This window comes from Euleptes europaea, chromosome 7, assembly GCF_029931775.1.
Source record: "Euleptes europaea isolate rEulEur1 chromosome 7, rEulEur1.hap1, whole genome shotgun sequence".
NCBI lineage: Eukaryota > Metazoa > Chordata > Lepidosauria > Squamata > Sphaerodactylidae > Euleptes > Euleptes europaea.
Genome location: NC_079318.1, coordinates 901,032 through 916,775, shown reverse-complemented (window position 1 = coordinate 916,775; position 15,744 = coordinate 901,032). Strand labels below are relative to the sequence as shown.

The 15,744-nt window shown below is 41.4% G+C and overlaps 1 protein-coding gene across 1 annotated transcript in view; it reads right to left on the bottom strand.

The window, feature by feature from the left end:
- Positions 1–15,744, bottom strand: part of PDE7B (phosphodiesterase 7B) — a 95,926-nt gene that overhangs the window by 10,737 nt on the left and 69,445 nt on the right. Inside the window, exons 4-8 of the mRNA XM_056852825.1 lie at positions 15,582–15,645; positions 12,003–12,098; positions 8,927–9,027; positions 5,703–5,834; positions 33–124 (exon numbers count right to left, since the gene is read on the bottom strand). Of these exons, the coding sequence (XP_056708803.1) occupies positions 33–124; positions 5,703–5,834; positions 8,927–9,027; positions 12,003–12,098; positions 15,582–15,645 (485 nt within the window). The remainder of the gene's footprint in view (positions 1–32; positions 125–5,702; positions 5,835–8,926; positions 9,028–12,002; positions 12,099–15,581; positions 15,646–15,744) is intronic.

Sequence of the window (15,744 nt, the reverse complement as noted above, 5' to 3'; positions counted from 1 at the left end):
TTTTAGCCCATTTCACAGCAGTCATTGCTAACCTCTCTTCCTTTGGCAGATGTGCGAGTAGTCTGGATTCTCGAAGCATGCCTACTGTGGACTTCCAGTGATGGTTTTCTAATACAGAGACATTCTGGGGAAAGTCGAAAGAAACAGTTGACCATAAAATTCAGTAGCATGTGTCACTGGTTAATGAACGCTTGGATTCCTCAGGCTAACTGCTGCACATAGAAAGATACTTGGAATGCGGCCTGTCAGTTGTTTGGGTTGGAACAGGGCAGGGAGAACTCAGTTTAAACAATATAATAGCACTCTATGCCTTCAGCTAACATACCTAATGCTCACAACATTCAGGACAGTAGCTGAGTGTGCTAATAGCACAAAGGAGTCTGGTGGCATCTTAAAAAGGATGAGATTTACCGTGGCATAGGTTTTCATGGACTAGTGGGCCCGGGTCCATGGAAATTTTTTGCCTCCGTAAATCTGCTCGTCTTCAAAGTACACTTACAGCGCAATCCTATGCAAAGTCTGAAATCAACCGACTGAAATCAGTGACCTTAGACTGAAGAAACTCTGCATAGGACTGACTGCGCTGGTAATCCTCTTTTTTTCTGTTTGAATATACTGCTGCTACACATATGTTAATTCGGTACTTCAGGGCTGATGCTAACAAGTAAAAGGACAATATGACGATAAGCTCTCCAACAAGAATCAGTTAATGTCAACAAACAGGAAAACAGCCACCTATGGTTTCATTTTCAATTGCCTATGAAAGTTAGAGGCAAAGTCTGCCCAAGATAACAACGCATTTTTCACATTGAAAGGGGAGCCCGAGGTTGTTGTTGTCATCATTTAAGGCTCCCCTGCTGTCCTTGTAGCATTAGAGGCTTGAATCAGACTTTTGTACTCGGGGAGGCAAATTATGGTCCCTGATACATGTTGTTCCCATTTGGAAATCTCAGATTGTGAAAAGCAATTTCATCATGCAGAAATGACTGCAATTAGAAAAATAACATTTTCTTATGGAGTCAATCATACAAACTATCTTACTGTACACTTCAGCAGTGACATTACTCCATGAAATTCTTGTTTTATTTGTAACCAGCATGTTCACAATTGGACTTCTAAGCTCAATGAACATTTTTTTTTAAATTTAAATGTGTTGTTGGCTTCTGAATGACACCCATTGTGATCCTCTTAATGTAAAGCGAGGCAACACTGGCTGCTTGTGCATATGCAATAATGGCAGATGGGCTGCTGCTGATCTGTGTCATGTTACGCTGAGGTCTATATATTGACTTATAGGCCAGAAACATGCTTTGGATTTGCGTTTTCATGTACAACATCCCCGTCTTCCACAGATCATATAATAAATCTGTATGGTTTTAGGCGTGCTTCCACAGGTGTATTTTACCCGGTTAGCAGGAAGATAGGAAAAAGCCACCTGAGCAAGTTACTTTGAACTTTGCTTTTTTACAAAGAGGAAGGGTTAAGCTTTTATTGTGGCCTCCTAGTGGGATCTTGTCCACTGGCTACCCTCTTTTGAAGTTCACATCAGATGGGATTCCCAAAAATGGGATGCTTGCCTCCTGCTGAGATTTGGTGTGCATGTGAGGTTGGAGATTCAGGAGGCGCGTTATACTTTGCAAGACAAGTTACTACACAAAGGCTTGAACATTTGAAGGCCCCTGTATCGACAATTTTGCTTGTAACTTTTTAAAAAACAAAGGCCATGCAGTTGTCAAATAGTAGCCTGCTTTTACTTTACAAGGTTATATCGTTTCTTTCAGGCATTTATCTCCACTCTGTCCTGAAGCCCTGACGTTTAGAGGAGTCTAGAGTGATGCCTCAATGCAAGCTGCACACCAGGTACTTAGCTGTGGCTTTTCTAAGCAGATAAGAAGATCAGGTCCTAGGAATACCCTTCTCACAGCCTTGGCTCTCCTACCCTAGCTGTTCCTTTATCGTAAGATAGAACTGTTTGAACTGTTACACACTTGATGTTTCTAGGAAGGAAACCATGAGGAGGGAGTAAAGGTGGAGAGGAGGAATACTTTAACGTTGTGAACTAGTTAATGGCGAAATCAGAATTCTGCTGCAGCCCTTTGTGAATAAGAGCACTGGTATAGTTCCACTGAAATCAAAGTGGGATATCCAAGTCATACATTATTGTAGTACAGGAACTGCTCATTCATGCTGAAATTCCAGCTCATGTTGTTAATATCTGTAAAGAGAGGCCACGTATGGGCAAGATGTGGTTCTCCCTGTACCAATGTCATTCTGGCTACTAGCTAGTATCTAATATACTCTATATTGTTACAATAAATCTTGAGGGTTCTCAATGACCGTAGAAAGAGGGCGGCACTTCGGGGTAAAGGTGGAAACACTGGATTTTTCACGTTCATGATGTAAAGACATCTCTGAAACAGCAACTGGACAGAATCCTTCAACTGGTGGGTCAGACATCACTGTCTCGGAGAAGGGGGGCGATAGAGAGAGCACCTCTTGCGACCAGGATCCTTTCCCTTGCTCTAAGGCAGTAGTGTTGCTTTGCTTCCTAAACAATTATTAGCATTTCTAGGGTGCTTCTGTGAGACTCCAAAGTAATTCATACATTACTTCAGCAACCCTCAATAACCATGACTCTGTAAGGAAGGTCTATATTAAATAACTCCATGGTGTATATGGAGGGGAAGTGTGTTGACAGATGATGATTTTTCCTAAAGTGAGAATTGAACCAGGGGATTGAACCAGGCTCACTTTCTCCATCACCAGGCTACACCTCGCTCTCCCTTCAGCTCTTATTTAAACTCACTCCCAATCAAATATTTAAAGGCAAAATCACACACACCTTTTCTGTGAAGGCATCAGTGAATATTGAAACCCGGCACAGGTGCATTTATTAATACTGCCTTTCTGTTTTCCCCTGGTGTACAAGGATACAGTGAGGGAAAAAAGTATTTGATCCTCTGCTAAATTTGCCCGTTTGCCCTCTGACGAAGAAATGACCAGTCCATAATTTTAATGGTAGGTTTATTGTAGCTGTGAGAGACAGAATAACAAACAGGAAAACCCCCAGAAACCCAGAAGACAAAAGTCAGAGATTGATGTGCATTATAATGAGTGAAATAAGTATTTGATCCCCTATCAACCAGCCAGAAGCAATCAATCCATCAGATTCCACACTAGCCACCATGACCAAGACCAAAGAGCTGTCCAAGGATGTCAGGGACAAGATTGTAGACCTGCACAAGGCTGGACTGAGCTACAAGACTATTGCCAAGCAGCTTGGTGAGAAGGTGACAACCCTAATCCTAACCCTAATTGTCAACCTCCCTCGGTCTGGGGCTCTATGCAAGATCTCATCTCATGGAGTTGCAATGATCATGAGAATGGTGATGAAGCAGCCCAGAACTACACGGGGGGAACTTGTCAATGATCTCAGGGCAGCTGGGACTATAGTCACCATGAAAACAGTTGGTAACACACTACGCCGTGAAGGACTGAGATCTTGCAGAGCCTGCAAGGTCCCCTTGCTCAAGACAGCACATGTACAGGCCCGTCTGCAGTTTGCCAATGCACATCTGAATGACCCAGAGGAGAACTGGGTGAAAGTGTTGTGGTCAGATGAGACCAAAATCGAGCTCTTTGGCATCAACTCAACTCGCCATTTTTGGAGGAGGAGGAATGCTGCCTACGACCCCAAGAACACCATCCCCACCGTCAAACATGGAGGGGGACATATTATGCTTTGGGGGTGTTTTTCTGCTAAGGGGACAGGACACCTTCACCGCATCGAAGGGACGATGGACGGGACCATGTATCGTCAAATCTTGGGTGAGCACCTCCTTCCCTCAGCCAGGGCATTGAAAATGGGTCGAGGATGGGTATTACAGCATGACAATGACCCAAAACACACGGCCAAGGCAACAAAGGAGTGGCTCAAGAAGAAGCACATTAAGGTCCTGGAGTGGCCTAGCCAGTCTCCAGACCTTAATCCCATCGAAAACCTGTGGAGGGAGCTGAAGGTTCGAGTAGCTACACATCAGCCTCGAAATCTTGCTGACTTGGAGAGGATCTGCAAAGAGGAGTGGGACAAAATACCTCCTGAGATGTGTGCAAACCTGGTGGCCACCTACAAGAAATGTCTGACCTTTGTAATTGCCGACAAGGGTTTTGCCACCAAGTACTAAGTCATCTTTTGCAAAGGGATCAAATACTTATTTCACTCATTATAATGCACATCAATCTCTGACTTTTGTCTTCTGGGTTTCTGGGGGTTTTCCTGTTGTTATTCTGTCTCTCACAGCTACAATAAACCTACCATTAAAATTATGGACTGGTCATTTCTTCATCAGAGGGCCAACGGGCAAATTCAGCAGGGGATCAAATACTTTTTTCCCTCACTGTAACAGCAGAAGGCGTGTAAAGCGCTTTAATTGGCATCTATGACCTCACTCTCAAATTTCTGCCAGTCCTGGCCCTGATTAATCCCTTCTCGAAGACCAAAATAGGCCTGGAAAGGGCCCTGTCCCCTCCCCCCCACCTTTTGCTTGACAGAAACTGAGACTTGAAGACTTACAATGCTGTTGTGGTTGCTTAACAACCCCCACAGTGGCCTCTGTTCTATTAAGCTTCTATTAACTTGGGGGGGGGGGGGAATTTGTATTTAGTTAAGCTTCTATTAACTTGGGGGGTATATTTGTATTTAGTTAAGCTTCTATTAACTTGGGGGGTATATTTGTATTTAGATTTCAAATTTTTCTGCAAACCCAGGGACTTTTCCAGGTTTGTAGAATGATCTGTGTTGTCTGTTCATGGCTCCAGTCTCTGGATTTAAGTATCCACAGATTTGGCCATGTTGAGAATTATATATACTGACAATAAAAGCTCTAGCAGTGGATCCCTCCTTCAGTAAAGAAGTACTTCCCAAAACTAATTTGCCTATAAGCAAAAAATATCTGAAAATGATGAAAGTCACTGAACTGGAGTCAGAGAAGATATTAAAAAAAAACGATATGTTAACTAAATTCATGACATCTTAACATAAGTAATCTATAACAGACTGGATTATCTGCCATTTAATTTCTCTGTTCCTATAATGCAAATTATTTATTTTTCTCCTCTCCCTTCAGAGGGTTGAGGAAGCGTACATGGTTCTTCCCTCACTTTCTATTTTATCTTCACAGCAATCCTGTGAGGTAGGTTATACTCAGAAAGTGTAACTGCTTCAAGATTGCTAGTGACTTCATGGCAGAGTGGGGATTTGAACTTGGACCCCCCCCCCCCCGATCAACTACCCCACACTGGCCCTCACTTCTGCTTACGGAACCTGTCAGATTATCGATACATATTCCCTGTGAACTCAAGCCATAGCCTGTGGAATCTTATCTCCACAAAACGTTGCTCCTGGGGAACAGGGAACCCTGGGGATCTGAGGGGGATCTGCAGTGGGGACGGGGAATTAGCAGAAATTGTTACATTTGGTGCAAACACTGTATTTCCTAGTATGCTTTCTTGCACTGTGCATTTGGTAAAATGATTATTAGAACAACCTGGCATGCCCCCACTTTCCACATCTGGAATGGTTCTATGGAATGCTAACGAGAAGTTGGGATGGGGGGGGGGGGAGAGCTGGCCACATGCAAGATGGCCCTGAAATATGACTGGTTAATAAAAACAATTTTCTACATGCTGAATGGCATTCTCACCTGGTATAAACTGGCAAGATGGTGTTTGGTTTTTATCAAAAAAGGTTGGTTGACTCCTGGATGGTCTACATCATGCGCTGCAGCAGCCAGTAGTCCCAGCATAATGTCCAGAGGTGTAAGGAAGTTAGCAAGCTGTACCACAGAAAATGTAATGCAGCGTTAAGTGAAATATGCCTCTTACTGTATGCACAATTAAGCAAATTCATGCCCATGCAATTCCTCAGTTTTCATAACTCATAGAAGAGTATAATTCAGCCCATTTAATGATGCTTATGGAAGCATAAAAGATTGTCAGTTTCTACTGACAATCATTGAGGTGTCAGTTATTAAACGTCTCAAAAGCTTCTCTGGTAAGGCTACTAACTTCTTTCAACTAGTAAGATCAAGCCCGTAAGTAAATAATTCAGCCAGGCTCTCTAACTCTGGGTAAAAACCTTTCAAATTTGGCTAACGCTTTAGGAAGTTCACCCTGTCACAGCACAATGAGAGTAGTGCTATTTAATTTATGACTGTGTACCGAAGAGAAAGGATCCAGTTGTCCTAGTGCTGGGTAATCATTTGTGAATTACTTAACTGTGGATTTGAAACTCAGGGGAAAGGTGTTCAGTCTTCAAGGAAGTGCTGTGGCTGCTCTTTTTAATCCTGACACTGGTCTTAGGGTTACAAGGCTCAAGTTTCATTACAAGTAATATAGCAAGTACTATAGCATCAATTTTGCATGTGTAAGGACCAGGTTAAATCTCTGCTTTCTTGGGTTAAAAGGGTCTCAGTGTCAAATTAAATGCTTGAAGGCAAATAGGAGGCTCCTAGCTTTGTTTACCTTATAACATGAAGTTGGGGGTTCTTTCAAGGGAGAGTTAGTGGGGTAAAGGAGGTGCCCAATTCTTCCCTTACCAGATTCTTCACTGCAAATGCCCCTCTCCCATGTAATGTAGAAAAGTTTTCTCCTTTCTCCTCTCCCTCCCACCAGACTGTAAAGCCTTGTTGAAGGGAAAAACAGCTTTAGAGGGAAGCAGCATTTGCCAGAAAGAACTGGTAGGCAAAGGAGGAGCTAAGCACCTCCCACTGGCACCCTTCTTTTGAACTGCCCCTCACACACACACATGTGAGGTCGATAGCCATGCATTGGCTGAGCAAACCCAGTCTGACTGCTTTAGATCATGTAGAGAGTTGCTGTGGTCAATCGCTGCAGAAAGCAAATGGTTATGTTGACCACTGGTCTGATTTGGTAGCTCTTTATTGTATTATTTATGCATGAACACACATTGATGCCTTATACTGAGCCAGACAATTGGTCTAGCAAAGTCATTGTTGTATGCAAGCCTCTGACTTGCAGAGGCTCTCCAGGGTGTCAGGCAGGACTTTTCATGTTCCCTACTAGCTGAGATATCAGTGACAGAATCTGTGACCTTCTGCATGCCCCAGGTAGATGCTCTACTGCTGAGCTGTAGTCCCTCTCCCAGATAAATGTCCATGCATTACCTCATTCACTCTACTGCCGTTAGCAGAGATACTCATTTATACCCTGTTGTAGGTTTCAATATATTAGTTTTAGATATTGACATATTACAGCTTTTAATTCATTTATTCTCAGTTCTCAAATATGTTTTGACTACGTAACCAAGCGTCTGTGAGAAGTTAAACTGCAAAGAGAAGTTAGCTCAGTGAACAGCTGATAGTCTGGGGCTGTGAGAGCCAAACTAGATAACAGATGAACACAGTAAAAAAAATGACAAAACACCTTTTGCATTTGGCTTTTCTGCCTTTTCATCTGCCTAGACAAATTTTTTTGATATTCCTTTGCTTTTAAGTTTAATCAAAATGCAATTATATATAACTTTAATATTAGAATGTTTAGTCTTATTAGCCAGACAATGAGCAGATATATGTGTGAAACTTGGAAATGTTTTAAGAAAGGTGTTGTTTATATGAAATTCCCTGATGTCATCCATCAATTTATGACATCAAGGGCAAAAGTATATGCTTGAGAACAGACATTTAATCTGATCTCATACCTGACAAGTCCTTTTGAAGTCTGGGAAAATTACAATATTCCCATAACAAAATCTAATTGGTTCCTGGAGCAATTGTATAGAAAGGGCTTGAAAACTGAGAGAAATTGGAACAGTCTCCCTCAGACTTGTTGCTAGCAGTCTGTATGGGAAATTCTATACCAGGCATGCTTGCGTGCTGTCTGTTGAGAATTCTCCCCGGCATGATCATTGATGGGTTGGTTACTGGGTTGGTAACTGGTTGGTAACTGTATTCTATACAGATCTGTATTCTGTTGTATAACTTGTCTACCTTGTGCATATATCTTTTCATTTTACTATTTTCTGAAGCATTTACAATAAAAAGGAATTGTTGACAATTCAAATAAGTTGTATCATCACTTGCAAGGGGCTGGTTATATAAGGTAACGTGGTTTTTAGTGAATCACAAAATCTAAAGATTTAGCCACAAAAAGTACAGTGACTGACTGCTTCAGTTTGGTCAAGAAGTTATTAGATATGGAAACCTAGATCAGCAATTCTAACTCATGCCCAAATCTAAAACCATGAGGGCTTCTTGAAGAATTTTTGAGCTTCTATCCCACTCTTAACCTGTAATTGGGCAAGACAGAAATGCAGTTTTAAACTTGCTCATATTCAGTTTCTGAACCAACTGAAGATTGTGCATTAAGGTTTACTTATTTCAGCCTTCCTACACTCAAATGGGAATGAGAGTATTCAATTTGATGTGCATTTGCAGTCCTCCATCCGACATTTTTCCCCAAGTGAAACACTCTTGGGGAGGTTGAACCATCTCTGCTCATGTCTTGCCTGGAACATCCCATGGACATTCCTTCAGCGCATTCTTTCTGGTTAAGCCCTTTCTTCCTCTTTCCTCACAAGTCTCTTTCTACCCCACACACCCTTCTCTTGGATTCTTCTTCATCGATCTGCTCTACCCTTCATTCAGCCATCTTGATTCTGGGTTCCCTTGTCCCTCAGCGTCCTTGTGCCCTGGGACTACCTCCCAGTCCTCATCCACCCCCTGAGAAATAGTTAAATCCCACCCAAACTGACAGGTGTTTCCCCTCACAGAATGTTTAGTTCCCCGACAGCTGAGCATGTCAGACCGCAACCCTCGCAGCCAACTCTATCAAAGGCTTCTCTGCCACAAGCACAATATAGTGAGGAGGGAAATCTTGGACAATCTCAATGGAAAATGGGAATGGTTACCTTGGGCTCCTTTAGGTAGCAGTGCAAAGCTTGTGTGACATCAGCAGCATGGACGGCATTGTGGTACGGGTTTTGGCTATGATAATCTTCTTGCACCATAACTGCAAACAAAGGGGGGGGGGAATATTAGCTTCTCCTGTACCCAAATCATGCCTGTCATTTGAATCTGAGATTAAATATGTTTATGGCTGTTTTTGAAATGGTGTTTATTCCTTGAATTTGGCAGACTGGCACTCTTTCTAGAACTTTAATGGCTTGGCACTCTCATAAGGCAGTCTCTGGGGGGAGGGGGGAGAAAAAAACCAATCTCTAGAAAAGATTCCTCAGAACTCAGAGGATTTGAAGTCTAGTTTATAAATCAGCCCTTTATTGCTTTTTAATGAAAGCACCCATTCAGAAGAAAAATAAATAGTGTTGGGAGGGAGAAGAGAGGCAGCATCTATGATGATGTAATTACGGAATGCTGTTTTTCCTATGTGACTATCAGTAAACAACAAAGAAGGGCCCTTTACCTACAAGTGCAATTTGTCATTCATTTGATTTTTACACGCAGAAGGATTCCTACCCTTTCCTGGTATTATTTAGTGGTACTTTTTCAGCATATTTGATCACTGAAAGCCACAGGATATGATGAGCTCAATACGGATTGATCCCATGCACATCTCTACCACAAAAGGTGACAGCAGTGCAGGCCATTCTTAGTGACACTCTGAGTAGAACCAAGATGTCATGTCAGCACAGGGATTTCCTGCTTCTTTTAAGGCTTATTCCCACACTTCAGGCTTAGAACAGGGGTGTCAAACATAATGCCCGCAGGTCGGATCAGGCCCCTTGAGAGCTCTTATCCGACCCACAAGCCAGCTGAAGCAGCCGCCCCCTCCAGCCCCAATCTGGGCTGGCAAGGCATGGCCCAGCCCGACCAAGTGACATTTATGTCAGATCCGGCCCTTGTAACAATTGATTTTGACACCCCTGTGCTAGAAGCTACTGTGCATGTGTGCCAAAGGAGTGAATCCATCGACTTCAGCAGGGTGACTTTTCACGGGAAGAGTTCTACCTTCACTCATAATGTGGGTCAACATAACTTTATCAAGTCTCAAAATCAGATGTCTTGAAATCAGCTCCCTTAAAGAGGGAGCACTGAAGCAGCCACAGCCCCTTCCAATTGGCGCTATCAACCCCCCTCCCCCGACTCTTGCATTTTTACACACTTGACTTGTATTTTCCAATGCTAGAATAGTTAAGTTTCATCTGGGAAAATTGCAGAGAACTTTACAGCTCTCTCTGCTCCTGTTAGCATAACTAGTGAAATTCTACAGCTTCTGCTGCAGAAGGCTGCCTTGGTCGTGCCATGTGGTAGTCCCATTTCAAGCCACTGAGGACAGATAACAGGAAATGTCACACTAACCCAGGATTTAAGGATAAATTTATTATGTAATCTGTCAGGCATTTTCTTCCTGGAGAAGGATGTTGCTGTAAGTGAGGGCAGTGCTATTCTGAAGGGTGAATAAGGAAATCGGACTGTTATGATCCCATTCAGGAGAGCGAGGGAAAGCCCTGCTTTTAAATCAGCTGGATCTCTACAGTCCTGCCAGGCCAGGATCTTCCCAGTTGTCCTGCACATATATCTTTGTTGCCCTCAGGCTAAGGTTGCTTTTGAAGGAACAGGGCCGCTAATTGGTTTCTACTGCTGCTGCTCCACATTAATACATTTAGGGAGAGGAAGGGAAGGGGAGAGGACCAGCCCGCAGCAAGAAGAGCAATGACCCTGGTGGGCAGAGAGGAGAAGATGCAGATAGAGTGATGATGACAAGAAGAAAAGACTTTACATAAATCAAATTTAGACAGCTCTTAGTGTGGGCAGAAGAGGACACAGATCTCAGTAATTTGCAGACATTTAGATATTAGTAGCCCAGTGAGGAAGAGCTAAAAGGGATGGGGGACTAGATGCTTTCCCAGAACATAGAGCTAAGAGAACAGACATGGGAAGGGGTGCTCAATTAATAATTATAATACTGAATAGACAGGGCATAACTACAGATTTGCTTGGCCTAGCTGGGTGGGGAACAAGACAACAGCAAATATTCAACTGGAATTCATTTGTCATCAATCCTTGTTTGTCTTAATCCTTGACTGGACTGTTGAGAACATATCAAAAACATTAAGTTAGTATTCAGAATAAGATTCTCCCAGCTACAGAAGATAAACAACTGTAACTTGGATACTGATGGAATTGGCAATCTTCTTGAAAGGCTAATGAAGGCATGTCACAAAAATAAAATTGTAAACTGAGAGAAGACTTTTGAGTTGGTGAATTTTCTGCATTCAAGTGTTGCTATAATTTTTCGGAACAACTGCATATTGCATACAAATGCTGCCTTGAGAGTCAGTTTGACTGAGAATGTGGCACACAAATATTCTAAATAAATAAATCTAAGTGTAGTCCTGACCTTTTAAAAATGTAAAGTAGCTTTAGAAGGCTGAAGTTTTGAGAAGGGGGGAGGGAAGAGCTTATTTCTTTCCTGCTGACCATTTTTCTGTTCAAAATAATCTCGTTCTTTTCTTTGCAGCATGCATGTTTGCAATCACGCCCTGCAGCACCTCTGTTCAAATCACAGCCTCCCCCCACCTCCGCCCAAGGCTGCTTTCATGAATAAATCTTGTACAGGCTTCATTTCATACATTTTTATGTGACATGTAACTTCCCCCTTTGTCTAAAGGAGATGTGTTAAGTGGACTGTGAGAAGGAGTGGTCTTTCCCCCATCTTATCATCCAGTTTTCCTGTCATATGCATACATTAGGATCTGTGGCAAGACCAGTTATTGAAACGTGCTATGGAGCCAGTCTCCCAGTTTTCATTGTTTGAAAAAATAATGCTGGGGAGAAGACATCCTTGTTCCGCAACTCTAAGCACATATCTACATTTACTTTGGTGATCAAGCAACTGCCATCTGCTCAGAGGTCATGCTATACTGTGTAAACTTCTCTGTGAGTTTTCCCACTTGCCATAGTGAAGTGGTGGCAATACTGAGATTTACAGATACCCCATAATAGAGACTTGAAGAATGTACTTACCTAGGAATCTGTGTAATGTAACCATGTCTAACTGGAAATGATGGATAAGCCCATGTACACTGAAGAGGTGGCCCAGCAAGGTGACTAGGCTGTTTCCTGGGGGAACAGAAAGTGACCCTGTTAATCTGGTAGAACTTCACCTGGCAGTCTTCATAGTAATGTTGCCAATAACTGATTATGCTCTGCTTCTGTTTCACCTGCCCTAAGGTTAGTCCACTGATAGCCTGTCCGTTCCTTGAGTGGCAAGCCCAATACAGAACCACCGTCTGGACGAGATGATTGTGCATAGCGCTGATCTGGTGGCTCTTGTGGCAGTTATGAAGCGCCTTCTATCCTACCCAGAACAATATTTCCACTTTAAAGGAAACCAAATTACCTTTCTAAAAGTCACCAAAGACGTGTTTAACTACTTAAGCATGCTGAGCACTTAAAAAAAAAAATTTAAGACAAAAATCTGCCTGAACCATGTCAAGGAGGGTGCCAGTCTGTAGCTGGAGTTGGAGCCATGTGTGTGTGTGTGTGGTGGTAGATGAGTGGCAGAACAAGGAAACAGGGTTCCTCTCATGTGCTGCACCTGCTCCTGCAGGGAAGGACGTCTGTAGGCACTCTTATTTGCATGTTAAATATATGCCAGACTGTGGGCTGTATGGATGATGTCACTAGGGATGTGCACTTGGGTAGAACTGAGACAAATATATATCCAAAAATTACCATATCAAAATATATATATATATATATATATATATATATATATATATATATATATATATATATATATAGATAGATAGATAGATAGATAGATAGATAGATAGATAGATAGATAGATAGATATAGATATAGATATAGATATAGATATAGATAGATATAGATATATCCGGGATATTCTGGAATACTAAAAAAATCTGTTTTTTCCCTTTCCCCCCTTTTCTTCCCCCTGTGTTTCTATATCTCCCAGGGCTGGGTATCAGCTTGCCAGGCTGCTTTAGGTAAGATTCTGTCATTTTCAAGTGTTTTAGTTGTTTTTTAAAAGTTCCTTCTTTGCTGGAGTTATTTTGTGTTGGGTTTTTGGGTTTTTGGTGGATTCTCATGGTTTACATTGAGAATCCTAAACTTTTATTTTATTTTATTTTATTTTATTTTATAATAGGGGTACAGAAGGAAAAAAGGGAGAGTAAAAAAAGAAAAAAATGAGGGGGTATCTGTCTGACAATAAAATAAAAGATTACATACACATAGACACCATAGAAACTTAGAAACTAATTAAGCAGACATACATTAGTATTCTTTCTTTTTGTTATTCAGAAAAAAATTGCAAGATTAGTACATCCAGATCTGACTGGTTTTATTCCCAAAAGACAAATGAGAGACAATATCAGACTCGTTCTTAGTGCCATTAAATATATGAATGAATGAATGGTTTTATTTGCTTTTAGCCACAGGCCATTACAAACATGTCAAGGATACCACAGATACATAATAAAAGGAAATATTCGGTTGGGCGTAGCAATAGCTTGCAATAGCCTTCCTATGTGGGAGATTCTCAGGTTTTACATTTTTCATGTTTTTTCCTCCATAGGAAACAACGTAGGATGGCTGGGGCCATTTTGTTCAGGGGCTCATAGAATTGGACCCCTTGGTCCAATTGACTTGAACTTTTGGGATTATTTAAAGGACAGGCACCAGCAGCTCCCCTGCAATTTTAATGCCAGTACCTTTAAAAATACCTCCCAGCCCCCGGAAAGATTCTCCATAGGGAATAATGGAGCCAAAACATATCAGAAACCTGAAAACAACAACACAACAGGTCTGAGTACCATACCAGTATGGGAACCTTGGAAACCAGAAACACTGATATTTTTCAGCTCCAATACACTTGGATCCAAAAAATACTGATATTTTTTTTTTGCTGCAAACCTGTAGATGTCACTAGAAAACAGACTTGAAGTATACTCTTACTGCTATACAGGCTACATCACTTCCAGTATTCAGCTGGATGGATAAATTTCCTGAATCCATTGAAGGCAGCTTCAGATGACTATGACACAGGTGATGAACAACTGCTTAAGACCTGGGAAAGAATGAGCTTCTAACCAGTATCAGTGGTCAGATTTTTCCTTCCACATGAATTTATCCGTTAAGGAATCCCTGCACATTAGACATGGAATACCTGTGTATCCCAAAAGATTCTTGGGCATGTTTTAGGGCATTGTCTGAGTTCACAGGGAGCACACTCCTAATGTATGATGATAGATGACACTGTCCCTCTCCAGCTGCACCGTGCAAGGAAAGATCGGTAACAGCTAACTAGCTGTCATCTTTTGAACAACTTGTCTGCTATTATCTCTTTGACGGAAAAAACTCCAACGAAAAACTCAGGAAGAAAAATGGGGGCTTCTAACACCATAGATGGAAAACCACTGAATTATATCAGTGTGCAAATTTCAATTGTAGTTTCATCTCAGTTATTTTTATCCGCAGCGTTTTGCCAAAGCTAATTTGTTCCAATGCCAAGCAAATTACAGAGAAATCAATTGTTGGCAATTTTAGTTTATTTTTAAATTAACAAGCAAATACATGAATGAAGCACATGTCCTATGAACACACAAGAACTGTAATTGAATTTCATGGCTTTAAAAATGCTCCATTGTGCAGTGATAGAGCTTTTTCTGTGTCTAGGATCTAGATCCAACCACCACTAATGCTTTAGGGTTCTTTCTTCCCACCATTATATTGCCTTCACTCATTTTGTGAAGTGTCAAACATCTGAGTGTTGATAAATTCAGATTAAGGAATGTAAGAATTTCTGATATACTCAAACAGCAAATTCTGAAAACAAGAAGTGATGTTTGTTTAGGTATTTTCCCTGCTCAGTTTCAGGAGCTAAAAGTAGCTAATATTTCTTTCCATAACAAAGAAACATTTTTAAAAAAGGAAAATATATAATTTAGGTTACTTAATTTATTTCTAATGCTACATTTGGGTTTGTGGCATAAAATGGGTGGGGTAAGGCTGTTGTTTTCAGCAAGATTTAGGGTAATGGAGAGGGAGGAAAGACTATTGCCAAACATAGGCCTGGATCCAGCCTAGAATTTCCATGGATGGAAAGAGGGCACGGTGATTCTGCTGATATCTGCCCTCCTGTGACAGTCCAAAATGCCCCATGAAATGCTGCTCCGTGTGTGTGTGTGTGTGTGTGTGTGTGTGTGTGTGTGTGTGTGTGTGAGATGACCCACCCACCCAGGAATAATTTGTGGTGAGAATAAGAGGACTCCTACAGGAGGAGTGGAGTCTCCCACGTCAAATTCTGGGAAGCTTGTTTTATTTTGTTTTAACAAAGAAGGCACAGATCTTTCAGCAACCTGCACACCCAGTCAGGTTCTGTACAAGGCAGAATCCATGAAATATGATGGTGTAGTTGAGCTGACACACATTTCTAAACCCCTCTGTTCATACTGACATACAAGGAGAAAAACTATTAGGAATAAAAAATTAATAAGAGAACCAAAAGGCAATTACTAAGTATAGCTATCTGAAAAGGATTTCACAATTGAGTTCTTTTTTGTTTTCTTTTTAACTTACCATTTGTCAAGCGGTCAAACAAGAAAATGTCAAAATCCCACATTTCCACTTTGGATAGCATGTGCTGGAAATAGAAATATAATATAAATATGAAATGCAGAATGACAGCTTGAACAAACTAAGCCCAAGTAGTTTGTGATTAAAATCAATACTTAATTTCTTT